We start from the raw sequence: 23,066 nt of genomic DNA, 5'->3' as shown, positions 1-23,066 counted from the left end.
ATGACGACCAAAGTTGGTTTAATGCAAGTGTAGGCCTAGACCAATATGATTTGTGTTTGTTAATACTACTAATGCGTCGTTTTTTCTGCAATTCGCTACTTGGCGCCGCTAAGCGGTTGATATGTATAAACACTCTCCGAAACGATTGTGTATTGTGAAGCATGTAAATCAGGCCATGTTTAGGAACTAGTTGTGGCGCCATAAATAAGGAATAGCGTTTTTGTAATGTCGGATACAAAAACTGAAAATAACAGGTTTTTCATTTTTAGCCGTAAGGTATCGATAACAGAAAGAGATGGAAATCCGCTCTCTCTTGCTTCAAAGAAGACCAGGAGGTCTGTACAGACAGATTTGTATAAGAAGCCAAAACAAGGAAAGGTGTACGACACGTTCATTCTCACCACAGCCGTTTATCTGTTTGTTGAAAACAGGAGAATGCCTTTCGTTGTTTCTTAAGGGCAAAAGATTGGCACAATACGATTCATTTATGATGCATCAGTTGTAGCCGAAAGTGAACAACTGTGTTTTGTTCTAGATGCAACTCTGTAGGTTAAGATATGCACAAGAAGAATGCGTCACAGGTGGACATACTGAAGGACTAAAATGTTACAGTCAGGAAAAGGACTCAGGAAGTAATATATACATCTTCACACCTAACAAGAAGAATAGATAAACATTGTGGGTAAACGCAATGCAAGGAACAAGGACAAGGCCGAAAGGTCTTTTACAAGAATAAATAGCGGCTATTATCCAATAATGCGAGAAATCTTTCTTAGTTTTGAATGTACTGGAAATAATTCAAGTGAAGCTACTCACAGAGATCCAGTGTGGGCTGTAAGTGTCGTATGGCAGCGAAACTTGATAGAGGTTGTAATGCGTTAATGTGGAATCGCTTTACGTTTGAGAAATATTAGTTCCAATTTTGGACATCAGGTGCTAATCTGGCGCTGTGAATGCAAGAAAGACGTATAGAAATATTTCCATTTGTAATGGATTGGAGACGTCCACGAGATGCTATACGGCGCTAGATTTGCATCTAGTGGCCAAAATTAGAGCCGATTTTCTTCCAATATAAATCGGTTCCGCATTGACGCGCTAGTAGAATATCTACAGAGCCTCGCTGCCATACAATACCTACAGACCACACTGCAGCTGCGTGAGTAGCTGCGCTTTAACTATGGCCTCCCGCCATTAAAAGGAGTACGATATCTGTAAAGAAACTCGCGAAACTAACTCCAATAGGTGCAAAGCATCAGAAAGTATACAGCAGGCTTGCTGATATACTCAGCAGGCATGTTAATATACTCATAATCAGTTCCTTTTGAACTTAAACACATCAAGTCACAATTCACTTCTCGTGTTAAAGGATTTTCGATGACAGGATTAGGTCTCCGCTACTGAACCGCATGTATTACATAGCACGCAGATTTTATTATTACTTGTTAACATTAGCAGGAATTGGAGTATTAGTTAAATTACATTTTCTACTGGTACTGTAAAAATCACCGCCACGTTTAGTGGGTGGAAAATACGGAAATACAGCACTGAAGATAGCAGTTTCTCAGCTGACATCATGCCATTCCTGTGTTAGTACATGCCAGCCGCGTAGAATCCTAGCGTCGCTGTAGGTGTCAAAAGGTTCCATTGATCAAACGACGAGGAAAACAAACTGTGCTAAATCTTACGAATTCAGCTATTTACGACTCGTGCCGACGCAAAGTCAACGCCATGATTACCGATTTTGATCCCCCCAATGCTTCCCACTCGACTAGTAATATATTTCACTTACCTGCTTCTGTTTCTCGCGATACAACCCAAAATCCCTTGAAAACACAGCGATACTGTAGACATCAATCACGAACGCGTTAGGTTTTCATTGGCGCTCTCAGTGAGCGAACAACTGACTGGCAAAACAATGAACGGCAAGCTAGGCGGCAACCTTCGACCATAGATACTAGTAGACTGGCCTTGCTGTGCAGAAGCTATAGGGCTGGTGTGGCTCCAACATAAACCACGTGACTGTTGGCAAAACGTGGCGGGATTTCAAATCAGCGGTCTGCCATCCTATGTTTGTATCGTATTTTCCCCCACATTTCTCAATTGACTGCCAAACGCTTCCAACGAAAATTTCTTTTTAATTTGCGAAAAATTATGCCAGAACTACAGTTGACCTGGATTTGTTCACAGTACCATTTATAAAATCTAAGAAATACAGCGAACGCCACTCTGGTGGGCAGCGGGACGAAATTACTGTAAACTATCAATTAAAGTAAAATGTCGTTAACATTCTTTTAAACAGTAAGAGTGGGCTTGTGTTGAAACTTTAAACATTGGATTCGTCGCGTTATGAGCTCTAGTCACTTATAAAAGAAAATGGGATATGGGAATTATGTCTACTATAGGTGCCAAAATTGTCGACTTCAGGAGCAGGTCCATTTTAGAGTATCAATTTTAGGTGCACTTCAAAGGTTCAGTTCCCACTATTTTTACAAAAGTTTAAACTATCAGTTTAAAAAAAATGATATTTTAGATGAAAGGTGAGACTTTGAAGTTTCAGAAAATAATTTTGGATCCTAGGTTCAAAAATGACAGAAACTGTAAATATAAATTATAAATATACATTGTAAATAATAACTAACCTTTGCTTCGAGCAAAGGCGCGTATGTGAAGATGGCTTAAAGTTTTTCCGTTTCAGGGCCTGTATCCAAAGCTGCCTTCGGTTTTCATCCTTAGGGAACTATGAGTAGGAACCAGAAACAATTATACTTACTTGTGTAACCGAATTATCACAGATACTTTCCAAAATGTAATATGAGTCTGACTTTACAGGCATCACTTTCAACACTTTAATTTACGTGATACTCTATTTCAAGCTTTTGAAATGTGGTGCTACAGAAGAATGCTGAAGATTAGATGGGTAGATCACGTAACTAATGAGGAAGTATTGAATAGGATTGGGGAGAAGAGAAGTTTGTGGCACAACTTGACCAGAAGAAGGGATCGGTTGGTAGGGCATGTTCTGAGGCATCAAGGGATCACCAATTTAGTACTGGAGGGCAGCGTGGAGGGTAAAAATCGTAGGGGGAGACCAAGAGATGAATACACTAAGCAGATTCAGAAGGATGTAGGTTGCAGTAGGTACTGGGAGATGAAGAAGCTTGCACAGGATAGAGTAGCATGGAGAGCTGCATCAAACCAGTCTCAGGACTGAAGACCACAACAACAACATATTTCAAGCGTAAAAAAACATATAAAAGTCACTTCAGCAGGTTTCAATAAACGGATCTGCACTATCATAGAAACACTTACACGTGAAATGTAATGCCATTTCCCCCGACAAAACGCTGAATGCAGCCATAAGCGCAACACGAAAAAACTATGTTTTGCCAACATTCACGTGACTTCAGCCCAGAGATGTTGGAGCCACGAAAATGACGTCAGGGCCAGGCTATTATATTTATGGTCGAAGGCGGCAACTCGACATCTCTCTAGCACTATCTATGGAGTAGGCATTCAGATACTCAGAACAGAATTATTGCCGCCAACGTAAATTGTCTCCAACAGTCACGTGTCTTTATGGTACTTACTTATGATAAAAAAAAACTCCTCGCCCTTTCACGTATTTCGATTTTCATCCGTAGCTGTTATAATCACTTACTATTGCTGTTACAACGAACGTGAAAAACTTCATACGCGCTTAATATTAAAATTTCGATCACAGCGCAAAATGCTAACACAATTTCCCACAAGTTACGTGACATTTACCGTTAGATTTTGGCGACAAGCGTAGGACAATATAGGCTCCCTCCACACATACATGAAATATATTCGCAGTTGCAAATATAGATAGCCATCAGCTGTACAGGGGAATTACGACAATGAAAATTTGTGCTGGACTGGGACCCGAACCCGGATTTCCGCTTTACACAAGCCGTCGCCTTGATAGCTTTTGGCTATCCATGCATGACTCACGGCCAGACACAAACCTCTACATGTCGTCGTTCATGCGTCACAACATGCACTCGTGCAGTTATAGTACACTAGTACTTAAAACTGATTCACCAAGAAGATGACGTGGTAAAGACGCGAAATTTAACCGACAGGAAGACGATGCTGTGATATGCAGATGATTGGCTTTTCAGAGCATTCACACAAGGTTGACGCCAGTGGCGACACCTACAACGTGCTGACATGAGGAAAGTTTCCAACCGATTTCTCATACACAAACAACAGTTGACCGGCGTGCCTGGTGAAAAGTTGTTGTGATGCCTCGTGTAAGGAGGGGAAATACGTACAGTCACGTTTCAGACTTTGACAAAGGTCGTATTGTAGCCTATCGCGATTGCGGTTTATCGTATCACGACATTGCTGCTCGCGTTGGTCGAGATCCAATGACTGTAATATGGAATCGGTGGGTTCAGGAGGGTAATACGGAACGCCGTGCTGGATGCCAACGGCCTCGTATCACTAGCAGTCGAGGTGACAGGTATCTTATCCGCATGGCTGTAACGGATCGTGCAGCCACGTCTCGATCCCTGAGTCAACAGATGGGGGTGGGGGTGGGGGGGGGACGACGACGTAGACAGGAGCGCCTGCGATGGTGTACTCGACGAAGAACCTGGGTGCACGAATGGCAAAACGTCATTTTTTCGGATGAATCCAGGTTCTGTTTACAACATCATGATGGTCGCATCCGTGTTTGGCGACATCGCGGTGAACGCACATTGGAAGCGTGTATTCGTCATCGCCATACTGGCGTATCACCTGGCGTGATGGTATGGGGTGCCATTGGTTACACGTCACGGTCACCTCTTGTTCGCATTGACGGCACTTTCAACAGTGGACGTTACATTTCAGATGTGTTACGACCCGTGGCTCTACCCTTCATTCGAACCCTGCGAAACCCTACATTTCAGCAGGATAATGCACGACCGCATGTTGCAGGTCCTGTACGGGCCTTTCTGGATACAGAAAATGTCTGACTGCTGCCCTGGCCAGCACATTCTCCAGATCTCTCACCAATTGAAAACGTCTGGTCAATGGTGGCCGAGCAACTGGCTCGTCACAATACGCCAGTCACTACTCTTGATGAACTGTGGTATCGTGTTGAAGCTGCATGGACAACTGTACCTGTACACGCCATCCAAGCTCTGTTTGAATCAATGCCCAGGCGTATCAAGGCCGTTATTACGGCCAGGGGTGGTTGTTCTGGGTACTGATTTCTCAGGATCTATGCACCCAAATTGCGTTAAAATGTAATCACATGTCAGTTCTAGTATAATAAATTTGTCCAATGAATACCCGTTTATCATCTGCATTTCGTCTTGGTGTAGCAATTTTAATGGTCAATAGTGTAATTTAAATGGTTCTGAGCAGTACGAGACTTAACATCTGAGGTCATCAGTCCCCTAGAACTACTTAAATCTAATTAACCTAAAGACATTACACACATCCATGCCCGAGGCAGGATCCAAACCTGCGACCGTAGTGGTCACGCGTTTCCAGACTGAAGCGCCTAGAACCGCCCGGCCATACAGGCCGGCAGTTATAGTAATTCCTTCCCGTACGGGGGGGGGGGGGGGGAGGAGGGAGGGGGACATTTTAACTGATAGTCGCTATTTGGTATCGGCGGATAAATAAGATATTGCAGTGCCTTTGTCTTTAAGAAGCGCTGTGCAACATTTCTTCGGACATGCATGCCGGGAAAAAAAAGTATACCTCAAAGATGAGGTCGACTTTGATCTGATGACGGCATATGCTACCTGAGGGAGTGACAGCAGATGTACTGGTAATGGTTTCAGCGTCGTCCGAATGGCATAGCTACCATAACTACCAAAGTACTTCCTTTAATACGGAGTACTCACAGCCAGAAGGCTCAGTGTGGTGCAAACATGTGAAGCAAGAAGAAAACCATGTCACAGAGACGCACTCGTGCTATCTACAGCCAGCTAAGCGTGTTTGAAAGGGGTCAATTTGTGAGCATCTGAGTGGCGGGATGATACCTTTTGAAGAATTGCCACACAAGTTGAGCGCACTTGTCAGTTGTGTAACAACGCTGACATCAGTGGTCACATGCACAATCTCACACTCGTAGACGAGGTCGGGACGGCTACGCAGCACAGCCCCCCCCCCCCCCCCCCCCCCCCGACAGAATCGTAGTATTGTAAGGTCAGTAATGGCAGATCGTACAGCTAGATACCACAGCACAGATAACAGGGCTTGTCGCGAACCAGTTATCAGCAGTGGAACTATGGGGACACACACCTGCACTCCGTCTTCCACTCACAGCACTGCATCGACGTGAACGGCTCAGAGGATCACTTGAAGACGGAATGGTGCGCTGTGATCTTCAGTGATGAAAGCAGATTCTGCTTTCATGCTAGTGATGGTCGTTTGTGAGAATGATGCAGACTTAGTGCGTGCCTTAGTGTGCATTCGTCCAAGACACAATGGCCCCACCGCAGGCCTTATGGTCTGGGGTGCGATAACCTACAACTCTCGTACATCTTTGGTGTTTCTGGAGGGGACCCAAATCAGTGCTCGGTACATGCAGAATATTGTTACACCCATTCTTTTGCCACTCTTGCAGCAAGAAGGTGATGTGCTGTTCCAGTTCACAACTTCCCTGGCCAGTGTGATCTGCAGACGTTTCTCCAATCGAACGCATTTGGGATACGATGGGTCGAGAAGTTATTGGTGCGACTTGTCAACACACCATTCTTACAGAACTGCATGAACAGGTCGAGTAGGCATGGCATAACGTATCCCATGACAGTATTCACCATCAGTACAATCGACTGGATACCAGAGTCGGTGGCTTCTTTGCTGCATCTGGAGGCTACACGACGTGCTAATATCAGTGTTTCAGCATGGGTCGATATATGGTACCTCAGAGCTTCTTATGACATTAATCTGTGAATGTAATCATTTCGTGTAATCCACATGCACTATTACAACAGTAAGTCTTCAGTGAATTGGAAACCTCTAAAACGGTGTACTAAATTTTTTCCTGCAATGTACATGAAATGTATTTGCCGTTGCGAATACAGGCAACTACCAGCTTTGGTTGTCCACATTTGCAATTGCAAATACATTTCGTGTATTGCATGACAGCTGTGGTCACCACTGTGCCTGTTCCTTCGAACATGCATGCATAACTGAAGTAATATTGCATCGTACTTCTTAACAACATAGTCACTGCAATGTCGTATTTATCGCTGCCACCAGGCAGCTACTGGCAATTAACCCTTTCGCTACGGTGAGCTCCTGTAGAAGTCGAGTGCGGCCCGTGCCGCCCAGCAGGTGGACTGCTGTAGCAGTTCCGCCTCGCGTCATACACTACTGGCCATTAAAATTGCTACACCACGAAGGTGACGTGCTACAGACGCGAAATTTAACCGACAGAAATAAGATGCTGTGATATGCAAATGATTAGCTTTTCAGAGCATTCACACAAGGTTGGCGCCGGTGGCGACACCTACAACGTGCTGACATGAGGAAAGTTTCCAACCGATTTCTCATACACAAACAGCAGTTGACCGGCGTTGCCTGGTGAAACGTTGTGATGCCTCGTGTAAGGGGCAGAAATGCGTACCATCACGTTTCCGACTTTCGTAGAGGTCGGATTGTAGCCTATCGCGATTGCGGTTTATCGTATCGCGACATTGCTGCTCGCGTTGGTCGAGATCCAATGACTGTTAGCAGAATATGGAATCGGTGGGTGCAGGAGGGTAATACGGAACGCCGTGCTGGATCCCAACGGCCTTGTATCACTAGCAGTCGAGGTGACAAGCATCTTATCCGCATAGCTGTAACGGATCGTGCAGCCACGTCGCGATACCTGAGTCAACAGATGGGGACGTTTGCAAGGCAACAATCATCTGCTCGAACAGTTCGACGACGTTTGCAGCAGCATGGACTATCAGCTCGGAGACCATGGCTGCGGTTACTCTTGACGCTGCATCACAGACACGAGCGCCTTCGATGGTGTTCTCAACGATGAACATGGGTGCACAAATGACAAAACGTCATTTTTTCGGATGAATCCAGGTTCTGTTTACAGCAGCATGATGGTCGCATCCGTGTTTGGCAACATCGCGGTGAACGCACATTGGAAGCGTGTATTCATCATCATTGGCTTATCACCCGGCGTGATGGTATGGGGTGCCATTAGTTACACGTCTCGGTCACCTCTTGTTCGCATTGACGGCACTTTGAACAGTGGACGTAACATTACAGATGTGTTACGACCCGTGGCTCTACCCTTCATTCGAACCCTGCGAAACCCTACATTTCAGCAGGATAATGCACGACCGCATATTGCAGGTCCTGTACGGGTCTTTCTGGATACAGAAAATGTACGACTGCTACCCTGGCCATCACATTCTCCAGATCTCTCACCAACTGAAAACGTCTGGTCAATGGTGGCCGAGCAACTGGCTCGTCACAATACGCCAGTCACTACTCTTGATGAACTGTGGTATCGTGTTGAAGCTGCATGGGCAGCTGTACCTGTACACACCATCCAAGCTCTGTTTGACTCAATGCAATGAATTTGTGCACAGACACGATACAATATCAAAAACATGTGTGATTTGTATAAATATTTTCCCGAATAAATATATAGTATAACGTCCAATATTTGCGACAACACCACGAGCGTGAAAGCAAGACAGAGTGGCGCCGCGGGGAGCGCGAAAATGCGCCGTAAAGCGGGCACGGCCGGGCGGGACTGGCGCTCGCCCACAGCGCACAACCCAACAATCACGGCGTCAGCGTGAAAGGGCTAAAATGGTCCCTTTGTTCCCATATCCGGCACGAGTTGCTAGCAGTGAATCTGGATAATGTAGAAAGGGTTGACGAAACACGGTTCAGGAATTACAGGTTGCAACGCATGGACGACAACATACTGAAATTTGGGTCTGGCTGTGACTCGTGCACAGAGAGCCAATCTGATTAAGGAGACCACTCATGTAAAACGGGAATCAAGGTTTGAGTCCCGGTCCAGCACAAATTTTCAGTCATAATTCCTTTACACTGTTGACGTTTGTTCGTGCTCACAACTGTGAATACATTTCAAGTATTTCATAATGGCTATAGTCGCCGCATCATTCTTCTTAACAACACAGGCACTGCAGTATCGTATAAATCGTATACCTTTGTGGTCGTGGCTCTCTGCTGACATGGCAGATACTGCATCTTCTGTGGCTTGTATCGTTTCACTAATTCCAGAAGTTCTGCTGTTCACATGTTCTGTTCAAAGCCAATTTTATTATCTTTCAACTAGCTGACTATTTAGTCTATCCTTGCAGCTGCCGTTGGTGCCCTACTTAATTGTACAGAATGACACCGCGCGTTGTCCATTACAAAAACACTACCAGAACTGACATCTGGTAACAAACGAATAATGAACCAGTCTTTTAAATGTATCTCCATTCGTTTCCCCACAGTAAACGACAATTTTTTTTTTGAGTGTAACAAAATCTTAGAATCGGGCACAAAACCGTTCGTAGAGCCAGCATGAACAATAATTAGTCGCTCTCCTTTACAAGTTGGCACACTCATGACGCTGTCCATTAAGTTCAAGAGCTCTTTCAAGTCTTTTACCGTCTCTGACAGAATCACAGTGTCATATCCAAAACCTCAAAGCTTGTATTCTTCTTGCAGAACTTCAACTCCTTTTCCAAATTTCTCGTTAATTTTATCGCTTACTTAGTGTACAGATTGAATAACGTCAGGGATAGGCTTCAACCCTGTCTCACTCAACTGCTGCTTCTGTTTCATACCCTTCGACTCTTATAACTGCCGTATTTCTGTAAAAATTGTAAATAATATTTCGCTCCCTGCGTTTAACTCCTGCTAATTTCAGAATTTCAAAGAGTGCATTCTATTCAACATTGTCAAAAGCCTTCACCGAATCTACAAATGCTCTAAAAATGGGTTCGTCAAGATCCTCCGCTTCTTCACCAGGAAGACCATCTGTTGAACAGGCAGAGGAAGAAAGTGATAATGAAAACATAGGCTTGTGGCGCAGAACGGGAAGTTTTGCTGAAAAGGCTGGGGCCCCATGGTAGCCAAGCATATACTCATGAAAGAGTTGTGGACCCCCTGAAGGGAATTTGTATCGAGTACCTATAAAATATCACACATAAACCTTCCTTGCGAATCAGTCCATTAGTGGAAACTATCAAAATCCCGACAGTACTTCCTGATATTAGCCCAAACATACAGACAGAAACCGCTACAGGGGCCTTGAATAGATAGATAGAACATACAGGAAGTGTAAAACGGCAAAGCAGGAATGGCTTGACCAAAAATGCAAGGCTGTTGAAACATGCTTAACTAGCAGACAGTTGTTGGATACAGGAAAATTAACGAGACCTTTGGAGAAAAGAGAAGCACATTTATGAATATCATGAGCTCAGGTTGCAAGCCAGTACTAAAGAAAAAAGGGAAAGGTGGAAGAAGAGGCTGAACAAGGAAAATGGACTACATAGTATTATAGGAAGGGAAAACGAAGTAAATGAGGATGAGTGGGAGGTATAATACTGCAAGAAGCATTTGACAAATCACTGAAAGACCTAAGTCAAAAGAAGGCTTCTGGAGCAGACAATATATCACCAGAATTGTTGAGCTACATGGGAGAGCCCGCTAAGACAAAAAGATTCAATCTGGAGTGCAAGATATGTGAGACAGGAGAAATATCCTGAGACATGAAGACAAAAGTAATAATTCCAGTTTCAAAGAAGGTAAGTGCTGACAGCTGTGGAGACTAATGTTATAAGATTTACATCGACGAAAATAAAACAAGTTTAATGAAATGTATACCAATTATATGAGGCGGCGTTGAGGGAATTTGATTAGGAAATGTGAAACTAAAAATAGTAGATGAATTTTGCTATCTGGCCAGTAAAACAACTGATGAAGGCCTAAGTAGAGGATTTAAAATGCAGCTGGAAATAATGAGGAAAGCATTTCTTAAACTGTGGAATTTATTAACATGTAACTTCAATTTAAGAGCCAGGAAGCCTTTTCTGGAGGAATTTGTCTGGAGTATAGTCTTGTTCAGATAAAAAGAGAAAAGAAGTTTTTGGGATGTGATATTACAGAAGAATGCTGGAGATCAGATAGGTAGACCAAGTAACTTTATGAGGAGGTCCTGTAATTTACAAACACTAAATTTATGACAACTTCTCCAATAAATAAGTTGATAGGACACATCCTAAGGCACAAAGAAATCCTCAGTTTGGTAGTAAAGGGAAATGCAGAGGTCAAAATTGTGAATGGAGAACATAGCTTGAACAACCTGGTTCAGTTGGTTGTAAGTTGGGATAGTTATTTGGATATGCGGATGCTTGCATAGAGTGGAATAATGTGAAGAGTTGCATCAAAACAGTCTCTGGCTGAAGACCATGACAACAACATGGTATATTTACATGTTTCTATATTATTTTAAATTCATTTATTTGCTTGCACTAGGAAGCATACAACCGAATCATAAATGAAAGAAGCCGTTCCTTATCCAAATGAACCATCATCTGTTATACACACTATATTTCATGGATCTGGTATTTCTGTGCATTCACTCCAAGAAACATTGGATCCCCTTGAAATCTCTGAACCATAGCTCGGATTCTAGTCAGGGCTTTTAACGGTACTGAATGCAATAATGAACCGATGATATTAACTGAGACTGAACTGCATGATTTAGTTGGAGACTTCTATTTTTGCAAGCATTTATCTCAAACGACATCATCGTCCACGGGACGCCAAGGGAAGTGCAAGTCCTAAGCTTCCCTTGTTTTCCTAGAGTTCTACTGTGTAGCGTTCCTTTCCATTATTGCAATCGACTGTTAACCCAGGGTGGGAATGTCATATGTAGCACGTTTCTGAATCGTGTGTACTGTGTTCTGTATGCATGCGCACTTTAATAGTTTGTTTTGTTTTTACCAGTCACAGGCAGGCAAACGGATCAGCATTTTCAGTGGAAGGTGCGGAAAATCGCTGAAGAACCACACTCAAGGTGGTCGGTCTACAAGACCAAATGTCTTTGATCTGGTGCGCGGGTTCGATCCGGATTCGGTTAATTTCTGTATCTCACGAACAACTAAGCTGCCGATACTGCAGTACGAATAGCCGCAACTCCCTCGTAACATTATTACGAAGATAACCTCATGGGCTGACGTTTTTATTTCATTATCGCACTTTAGTTATAAAAGTAAGAAGCCAAATACGGGGTGTGTTAGAAAAGAAATGAGACGTATTTTTATCTATCAACTATTTTTCCAAACAATATTGTCCCCTTCAAAGTAGTTTCTTGTGGAAACTATATACCGGTGGAATAGTCGTTCCCATTCTTTGTAACAGCGCTGAAAGGCTTCAAACTGGTAGCGCCTTTAACATGTCTGTTTCATTCTTCGAATGTCCTCTCGAATCCCAAGATGACGTCCTTTTAAGACATTTTTCAATTTCGGGAAAATAAAAAAGTCACAAGGACTCAGCTCAGATTAAAAGAGGGGCTGTGGAACAAAAGGAATTCGTTTTGACGTCAAAAATTCCATGATAAAAGTGGCCGTGTGACATGAGGCGGCGTCATGATGCAGCGTCCAGTGGTTTGCAATGTCCGCTCTCTTTCGATTAACCTTTTTTCCTGAGCCTTTCAAGGACAGCTTTGTAAAACACTTGGTTGAGAATTTGTCCTGGAGGAAGTCTCCCAAGAACACGGACACGTTCGACGTTTTAGTCAGTTTTTGAAGTTTAAGGTCTCCCTGAGCGAGGTTCATCTTCAACGCGTTCTCGGTCTTCCAAAAATGACTAGTGGGAGCGAAAAATTTGTGCTCTCGATAAGGGATGTTCCCGATAGGCCTGTTTCAACTTTTCAATGGTCATGTTCGCGGATTCCCCAACTTTACCACAAAACAATGACATAACGTTGCTCTAAGTTTCGCAACACCCAACTTCAGTGATGGCGCTCTCAAAAAACCACGTGATGGCTGTACGGAGTTGAAACTCTGAGCGAGCATCTGAAAGGGACGAACACACCGGTCTATACAAACAGAACAACAGAGCTTTGCCGGATGGCTCGCAATGTTGTTCGTCTCATTACTTTATCACACCCCTCGAGTACCATACATCCTCTACAGCAGTACGACACAATTAAAAAAAAAAAAAAAGACATTGAACGCCTTCGATTATTTCCAAGACTATTTATTATGAAATGAAAATGTAAATTTGACACGAGTCACGAGCACACACATAGGATTCTGAAAATTTACAATGAAACAGAAGTAATTTATAGCTTAAACACGTACAAAATGGAAATAAAATAGTCTCTGCCCATAAACGAGTAACGGCTCCAACGTTTTTTGTGCCTTGAACACTTCTCGTTGCAATAACCAGGGCAACAAACACCGGCACTGATGTTTCGCTGTCTGCACCTCTCCATGTCCACACGGTTTTGATGCTTTTAAGTATCCTTATTTCGTTAGGTTGTCCTTAGATTTGTCAAAACCCGTTCGTAACCTGTTCAGTGGCCTCCACAAGGTTCAGTCCAAGTTGTATCCGACTGGTAAGCATTCTACTGCCTTTAGCCCTGCTTGGAAACGACTTATTTTGGTTGCCCAGTTTTTCTCTGACTTTCTTGTCTGATGTATTTAGTGCAGAAGTAGACTGTAAAAAGCTCTTCCTAGACTTCAACCTAGATCTTGATAGAATCCATGAAATAGGTGGAATTCTCTTTCTTCCTTTCGGTGTTTGCGGCTACTTCCCGGTGTATATCAGAAGGGCGATGCTTGTCAAGCAATACAATTTATCAACAGGAGTTTGTTTCAGACATCTAATAATTAGCGTCGGAGTTTCATTACGGGCTACGCCTGCTTCTTTCGTGTGGGCTGATTTATACCACAATGGGCAAGCATATTTCACCAGCTAGATACAGAGCCACGAAGAAGTATGGTTCACATGTGGTTGGCACCCCAATTACTGCCAACAAGTTTCCAGGTGATGTGTAGGACTGATACCTTATATTTGGAACCATGGCGGTGCCGTCAATGAATGAATGGAGTGAGTGAGTGATCTATCTAAAACAGGAGTTACCAAACATTTACCCTAACAGAACACACTGATAATCCTGCTACTTTGATGGAACGCCTTGTTTATTTTGAAGGTTAATCAAATTTTTAAAAAATGAGAAAAACTTGTTTTACTCAGTGCTTACTTCAATTCCGAATCATAACTACAGAAGCAAATAATAATCAACTTTTTAAAAATAATTAGTATCGTCAAAATGTCGAAAAACCGCCATGTTATTAAGTTTTTCGCGGAGCCCTTATTCACTTCCCGCGGAACACTAGTGTTCTGTGGAATGGTTTTACTGGGGTAATCCCAAGGTATCTGGGTGTAAAACTATACTCTAGCTCGATGTATTTCCAAATAACTTTCAATTTTCTTCCTGCCTCTGTTTTGTAGGTGGAAAGCGCAGACCTGAGTTTTGTATGGGTCTCACTTCAGGTGGCTTTTATCATAGCAATCGGAAAATGTTCCCAGAGTATCAGCATCTATTCCGCTTCTCCGAAATCATTTGTTCTTTCTGTCAAAGCAAGGTTGTGAGCATATATGAAACTGTTGTTGGATTAGCTCTTATCTGATCATTTGAACTCTATATTTATTAGCAAACAGTAACGTTAGCAAATACGCAATCAGTTTTAATATAAATAATGTCTTATTTTTAGTTATTAACTGCAGGGAAATATATATATTTGCATTTTTATGCCAAATTTTAATTCTTTCTCTTGACAGTAAGACTTTTTGCGTTTTTATACCAAATGGAAATAATATTTAACAAATACTGAATCAAATTTTTGTAATAAAAAAAAACGATTTATATTTCTATAAATTAAAATTTGATAATAAATATGGAATTCAAATAAAGGTGGAATAAAGTTATTACCAGCGCGAATAAAACCAGCGTCTTAGCGATTACAGGTTTATATGCTAGGCACTCACTCACCAGCATCTCTGCTAAAATGCTCTACATCTCTTTTGCTTCCATTGCTCACAAATCTCCATATCCTCAAAGGCGAGAGATTTTTGTTTTGAAATGCTTTAGGAAACTTATGTCCGGGCATTGCCCACCAAATCTTCGCATCTAAGCACATTCGCGTGAGTCATCTGTACAAAGTAATACAACAAAGGAATGCCATGGTCAACGTAACGCCGACATTGAGGTCAACAGAGGGGGAGAACATGCTCAGATTGTTTCAGCGATGGGGAAGGAGATAAGCCGTGCCCTTTCGAAGGAGCCACCCGGCATTTGGGTGGAACTATTCGGGGAAAACCTAAAACAGGTTGGCCGGACGCGGTTTTGAACTGTCGTCCTGAATGCGAGTCCACTGTGCTAACCACTGCAGTACAACGCAAAGATGGAAATAAGGAAATCTCCTCCAATGTTAAGGGTTAGACTCTCTAGAACATAAACACCAAGATTACGGGAGATTCGCGACCCACCTACATCTTGTGAAATAAAGTATTCGCTCAAGGGTTTGGTATGCAGCTGGCTTCTTTATATCTCGTTACGGAACAACTGGTGACATGGGCGATTTCCGTCTGTATCAACTCAGTATTCCGATAAGGAGACAAATACGATCGTGGATACTACAAGTGTGTTAGACGTTGCCGGGCACATTTACCTGAGTCCGAAGTCTGAAAAACGAAAGATAACATCACAGGGAAGGGAAAAGTTCACGGAGCTAGTTGCGGACTGCTCAGCAATCTACAAGGGCATTTCCACGCGCCAAGGAAAGCCACATTTTCCGCCCGGCCATGCAGCTAAGAAAGTAGCCCCAACAGCAGTCAGGTGGTGATAGTTGAACGTAACGTTAACAGCGGCAGTCATGAACAGGGCAAATAACGAGAAATTAGCTCTCAATATGTAACATGCAGTGTGAAAAAATGGACACCGGTAATATTTCAAAACGCTGTAAAAATATCTAACCATGTTTTCCACAAGTGACGCTTCGCAATGGAGAAAATATTACTCTGGATGGTTAATATTCCAGTGTCTTACCTGTACAGGTACCTAAGCGACTAGGTTCCAATACAAACGTGACGACAGCAACAAATTTTTGAGTTATTCAACGGCGATATAAAGCTTATTAATGTTTGAACCTTAACTTTTTCCTTTATAATTCGAAAAATTTAACATAAATGTTAATAAGAAGACCAGCAGAAGAGTGTTTTTCCGAGTTCATTCCCGCGCAAGAATAGAATAATGGATCTTGACACTGAAATTTAAGGGTAGTCACAACCTTCACATTTATCACATCTCTCGTTTGCTTTGGTGAGCAGTTTCACTGCACACATTAATAGGCGTTATTTCGTCGTGCTACTGTATTCAGGAGCCATCGAATGCTGTGAAGAAAGTATGCAGCTCCTGACAAAATTAAACATACGTGCTTCAGTACTCGGGAGCATTAACCACACTCCAAAACACTATTATCAGCTGATGGAAAATTTGTTTTGGTGTATCTGGTGGTACCTGACGTACTATGACTCAGCTTTAAAAGGGCTCTTTGCATAATTATAGCACTCAACAAATCGGGAGTAGGGTTTGACAGCACATTGTTTTAATAGTCATGGTCCTATCCGACGTTAAATAACCTTGCCTTCCTAGATCTGAGAATAAACACATCCATGGGGCTGCTTACAATTTAATGTGGAAACCTCAGCACAATATACCTTAGCATGCGTCACAAACGAAAGCTGTTGTTAATTGTGAATGGCCTGATAATTGCCGGAATTACTAGTACTAACCAATTATCAAACCTCTTAAACCTTTGGTTTTGTAAGCTGTTAATACGCAGCCAAGTGGCGTTTGATAATACGGAACCAAAGCAATATCTTTTTCATGCACATCTGCTGATGACTGGGTGTTGTGTTGTCTTCATTATTATCATTGCCTAGTCGGCGGTGCGGACCTCCCGCATCGTTCCCTACGCTCATCGGAGTATGGGACCTTCATCATTCTTTAAAGAGTGTAACACATATACAGAGTGATCGGAAACAGTCTGAGACGGTGTCGCTGAAAGTGTTCTTTTTATTTCCTGAAGCCGAACAAGAGAACAATACAAAAGTGGGGCAAGGGACGTTAGTGAAGATCGAATCCGAGCCTAAGGCCGAGTAACACTCTTAAGTTCAATGCTAGTTAACTCGGAAAGGCGCAAAGTACAGAATTTTTTTCCTTAACAATTATTTCTCAGTATACGCTGCACTGCAACAGCCTTATAAACTTTTCAGACTGCTTCTAACCACACTATATAAAACGTCTTCGAATGTCTGATCAGTTTAAGCTCTGAACTTTTACTGCAAGAACAGCGAATATGTAGAAAGTGACATTTTTTCTTTCGTGATTTTGTGGGAGTACCAGCGAAAAAAAGTTTCGTAATGGTATGAAATTGTGTGTAAACTTTGTTGGAAGTCGCGGCTTACTCTCATTTTCTAACACTGGACGAATGCAGTTAGAGTATTTGCACGTCGTCAGTTACGTTGCCTCAAGACAAACACAGTTTCTACATGTAATACTTGTTTTAAGGCGCTCAACTTTTAACATGAGACTATACCTATTAATGAGTTGATTATGACAGCATTTTAAATTTTTAAACTAGGTCAATAACTACGCGAAATATTGACCCTTTTTTTTGCCCCTGCGCAGCAACTGGTACCATGCACCGGATTTCGGGATTGCGTTTTAGTAACAGCGTTTGTTTCCCTGCTACGGAAAGCTTCCCAAGGACAACCATCGAAATAGAACGATTTAAAACCGTAACAAGCTAATGAGAATAATACGAGGGTTCGCTGATAAGTCCGCTAAATTTCCATGAAAGAAAGGAACATTATCTTGCGTCTTCATGGTTGGTGAGCTTGAATATTCCAAGAATAGTCCAAAGAATTTCAGCTGTTATTAAACGTCTTCATTTAAAGTTTTGGACTGCCGCACAAAACAAAACAGAACTGGATGGAGTTCATGCGGACTGCATCATCACTGAAGACCAATTAATTTCAGACTGATGAATTTAAACGAGGTCGGACAAGCGTCGAAGACTGAGCGCACTCCGGTCGTCCAACTTAGGTTACCACACAGAAAACCATTCACAAACTCCACAATATGGAAATGCAAGACCGCCGAATAAAAATTCGTGCCACTGCTGAGACTTTAGGTATCTCACACTGGGCGAGTGCAGAATATCCTGCACGGAGAATTGTCTATGAAGAAGCTATGTGCGAGGTGGGTGCCGCGACTGCTCACAGTCGACAAAAAAACGCATCCGGCACATTATTACATCACAACATCTGGTGATGTCTAACCGCAATCCGCAAGACTTTCTGCGCCGATTTGTGACTGTTAATGTAACCTGGGTCCATCATTACACGCCAGCGTCAAAATGGCAGTCGAAACAAAGAACAATAGACAAAGGCTGGTGGAAGTGCACCGAAGAAGGCAAAGACTATTTGGTCATCTGGTAAGCTAATTGTCACTGTTTTTTCCCAGGCCTAATCGGACAAATAACTTGGCAAAGGCGGAATTACAACTGGACCCTTTGTGCTTCATTGTTGGATCGTTTGAAGCCTGTGTTGGCTGAAGAAAGATCTAGATCGACACTCAAAAAAGTGCTTTTTCACCAGAGTGATGCACCATCCTACACATCAATGATAACAATGGAGAAAGTGGATCAACGGGGCTTTGAATAGGTTCCTCAAGCACCCTACTGACTAGACTTTACCGGATATGACTTGTGCCTGACCATTAAGTTGTAACTTTGGCTTGCTGGGGTAACGGCCTTGCCGCAGTGGATACACCGGTTCCCGTGAGATCACCGAAGTTAAGCGGTGTTGGGCTTGGCCGGCACTTGGATGGGTGACCATCCAGCCGCCATGCGCTATTGCCATTTTTGGGGGTGCACTCAGCCTCGTGATGCCAATTGAGGAGCTACTCGACCGAATAGTAGCGGGTTCGGTCAAGAATACCATCATAGCGACCGGGAGCGGTGTGCTGACTCCACGCCCCTCATATCCGCATCTTCCTCTGAGGATGACACGGCGGTCCCGGTAGGCCACTCGTGGCCTGAAGACTGAGTGCTTTTTGGCTTGCTGGGAACAAATTTTCATCAAATGAAGTGATAGTTTCAGTCACCGAGTATTTTGCAGAGTTTAACAGAACCTATGTTTCAGATGGGAAGAAAAAGCTGAAGGATCGCTGGACCAAGTGTATATATCCCTCAAAGGATACTACGTCGAGAATTAAGGTAAGTTGTTTGCGAAACATTTTTTCTTGCTTTTTATCAAACATTAAACCACTCTCGTAGAGCGCTTAGTAGCTTGCGCTGCTTAAAAACGAGGAACTTGGCAGCTACATACGTCTGAATCGTTAGAAATCAAACCTTGTGTCCGGCAAGGCGACTAACTACTCATTTTCAGCTGTGTCTCGGCAAACAAAATGATTCGACAATGGTGAAAATACGGGGCTAAGAAGAATACTAATTTATATCAGTATATGTGAACGTTATATCTGGTCTTTGTAATTACCTAACGAGTAAGTAATCGTGAAGCTCAACCAGTTGAAGAGCCCAGGAGAATTGTAAGAGATTTATTTCAACAAAAATAAAAAAAAAGTAACAAAGTTTAACGACGGACTTGCATGAACTGTCACTTACAGGACGGTCGCACGGTCTAAGAAAACTGAATCCATATTAATCCATGCTATAACAGGAAGCTATCAAACGCAGGCTCCAAAATAGGACCTGCTCTGACATCTGAATAACCAGTCAGTTGGTAAGGCGAGAAAGCAAGATACTGAGCAAATATATAAAATTTAATATTCTAGAAATAATGCAAAAGAACAGAAGAGTTGATACGAGGTATAACCATAAGAAATGGTACATGAAGATGATATCGAAAATATCTGTTACAAGGACTGCAACAAATGTATATGATTGTTAATCCTCGACATGTTAACATTCGGAAGCACTCTAAAAAGCTCTGTAGTTTGAACGTGAAGCCTAGACCCAGTTCCATGTCGTTGGGACCACTGATGGCCCATGAGCTCATGGAATACTCGCACGACGAGAAAGCTGCCAATTGGACAAAACTTAAAAATTATATCAGTCGTTGACAGGCAGAGCTAGATTTTCAACTAAAATGCCAAAACAGAAACAAAATCGAGAAAGAATGTAGTCAGATGACTTGGCTGTGAATGGTGTGTCGGAATAACACTAATATGCGGAAAGTGCGAGCTGTGGTGAAAATGAGTTAGATTGGAAGACAGACTTATTTTCCGTCTTTCTATCGTCGTTTTCATTATTTTAAACTGACAGCTTTCTGGAAGTATTGCCGCTCTTCAGATCATTTCTCGTAGTTGTGGAGAGAAAAGATCAGGGCATAGGCGAGACAGCACGAAACCGGTAAATTTGAAATAATAAAAATAGCTACTGATAGACAGTAAATAAGTCTATATTCCACAAATAAGGATAGAAGAAACTCCCTGTGACAAGTATGTGCACTTTAGATGATGTATGTCGAGTCAAGAAACGACACTGGTAGGCTCGCATTACTGGAAAACCCTATTAAACAAGAAATTAATAGACTGGTCGGCTGATGGCGAAACTGCAATTGGCAGCCTTTTTGTAAAACGTATAGAACGAAATTGAATGTTACAGAGCCAATGGTCACACAACATCATATGCACGTTAATGCTACATATATCAGATAACAGAATCGCAAAAATGGCTCTGAACGATGACTCTAGGAATGTAATCCCCTTCGTATCGCTCATATACGAAGCATGTGGATAATATTAGAATAATTATTGCACGCACAAAGGAATTCAATCATTCTTCCGGCGCTCCATACGTGAAAGGAAGGGGAAGAAATTCTAATAACTGTTACAATGGGACGTACCCTCTTCCATGAACCTTACTGTGGTTTGCAGAGTATAGCTGTACATGTATCACAATCGCCAAAATAAATATTTAAGTCGAAACAGCAAGAAATAACTAGAGAACACTTATCATAAAACTTAGAACATATTAAGGGTGCATAAATATATGATGAGAATCACAAATGAATCTTGCTCAACAGAAAAGAGCCAATTCAACACAATAAAAGTCACCTTACTGAAAACAGCCACAAAACTGTTCGAAAGATAATACAGAGTCAATACATACAGGACAAGATAAATACCAGCTCCCTAAGAAAGAAAGTTATGTGCACTGTATTCCATTAAAGGAGATATAGACACAAAACTGATCAAAGACATGTACGAACGGAATCTGTAAAACTAACTGGAAAGGATGAGTTCTGATAGTAGTTTTATCATACGTTAATAGATAGGGACAAAGCGTGCGTCAGGACATTATAGCAGTTGCAAACAGAAAAGGGTGTTTTAACGTATCTGTTAGACTTGGTGTAGAGACGCTGCAATAGAAGAAAGTTTTTGCGACACTATTTCTTGAGGACGGACAGCTGCTCTTTCTTCAGGTATAAGTATCCCCACTATTTGACAAGCAAATGACAAGCAAACTCTGGTGCTAAGGCCAGCAAGGTCGATTTGTGTGTTAAGGTCCAGATCATGCTGATTGGAGATAAGCAAGTCAACACGGCCGTTATCAGCTGGATACACGACAAAGTAATATGAACAATTCATTTAGTTCGGCATCACAACCAAGGTACAACGAAAGCTGTAACACTTAGAACCTAGGTGGCATATTCTGGCGTATAATCCCTTTGTGGGTAACAGCAGCCATTATCATCACTATCACTGACTTTCATCGTTTCCATACTCGTCGATACACACTCCTCCGAAATCCGGACATTTAGCGCCAACGTGGCTGGACATGAACATTCTTCATCAGCCTTACCTTAGGAGACTCCTTTCTATCTGCATCCATGTCCGAAGGAACAGGCACTGCGGCGAATACAGTCGTGAAATAGGTGAAATGTACCTGCATTACACTTCTGAACAACAAAGGCACTGATGATAGAACGAAGACTTTCACGATCGTATGACATAGCTGCTGGTAAACCTTTCGGGATGTGCTGTCTTGGACCACGACCTCATATTCCGAAAGGTTTACCAGCAGCTACGACACAAGCACTGCATAGTATTTACCCGCCGACATCGGGAGCAGGCGACTTTCAATTAAAATGTTTCACCTATACGGGAATATACATAGTGAATGTACGAGTGCAGGTTGTAAACATTCGGTTGACGACATATGGAAGTTTGGATCTGGGCGTGAGTCGTGCTCGAATAGCCTAATGGTAAGGCGACCGCTCGCGGTAAGCGGTAAATCTGAGTCGAGTCCCGGCCCGGCACAAGCTTTCACTGTCGTCATTCCATTACACATCTGACGGTTGTCCATATTCGCAAATGCGAATACGTTTCATGTATTTACAATGGCTGTGGTCGCCGCAGTGTGCATGACCGAAGGAACTTTGCCTCGTTCTTCTGAACAGGACAGCCACTGCAATGTCATATGGTAAGGGATGGCTGATTATGGTTTTAATTTGTTTGCTGTGTACTTACTCCGTATTATAAAGTTCATTTTAGTAATATATGTATTATTCTTGGTTCTGCATCTTCACCAATGTTGTGTACTTCAGCGAAAGGAATTACTTTCCAAATATGTGACTGCCTTTAAAATTTCTGTCCTGAAACGTGATATGTTATAACCACCCACTTCAATTAAGTGCGGCAGTACTTGGAAGGTAAAGAAAACAAACGCACTGTCTCGAATGTAAATGGCGTCAGAGAACTGCTAATAAAACGTGTATCTCCAATATGACTCTTCGTTCACTTATTATGACCAGTGCAGGAAGCCTGAATGCACTGCTTGATTTTATAATAATTATTTTTCAGAAGGTAACATAAAAAGTAATTCTTCAAGGAAATATGAATCAGAGACTATATTGTAAACTGACACCCGTAACTACATATCATTATTTGCAGCAATTTTATCTTTTCTGAGTCACCAGACGAAAATACATAGGAAACACACTAAATTTACTTCCACTCA

The 23,066-nt window shown here is 42.4% G+C and overlaps 1 protein-coding gene across 3 annotated transcripts in view; it reads right to left on the bottom strand.

Moving 5' to 3' along the window:
- Positions 1-23,066, bottom strand: part of LOC126092322 (probable peroxisomal membrane protein PEX13) — an 86,274-nt gene that overhangs the window by 39,536 nt on the left and 23,672 nt on the right. The window contains exon 1 of one of the 3 annotated variants that reach the window (XM_049907856.1): positions 1,790-1,866. The exons of the other annotated variants lie outside the window; for them this stretch is intronic. Coding sequence (XP_049763813.1) covers positions 1,790-1,851 — 62 coding nt within the window. The 5' untranslated portion in view covers positions 1,852-1,866. Of the gene's footprint in view, positions 1-1,789; positions 1,867-23,066 lie in introns of those variants that run through there. 3 annotated transcript variants of the gene reach the window in all.

Source organism: Schistocerca cancellata, chromosome 7 (assembly GCF_023864275.1).
Source record: "Schistocerca cancellata isolate TAMUIC-IGC-003103 chromosome 7, iqSchCanc2.1, whole genome shotgun sequence".
Taxonomy (NCBI): domain Eukaryota; kingdom Metazoa; phylum Arthropoda; class Insecta; order Orthoptera; family Acrididae; genus Schistocerca; species Schistocerca cancellata.
This window is presented reverse-complemented; position numbering and strand designations above follow the sequence as displayed.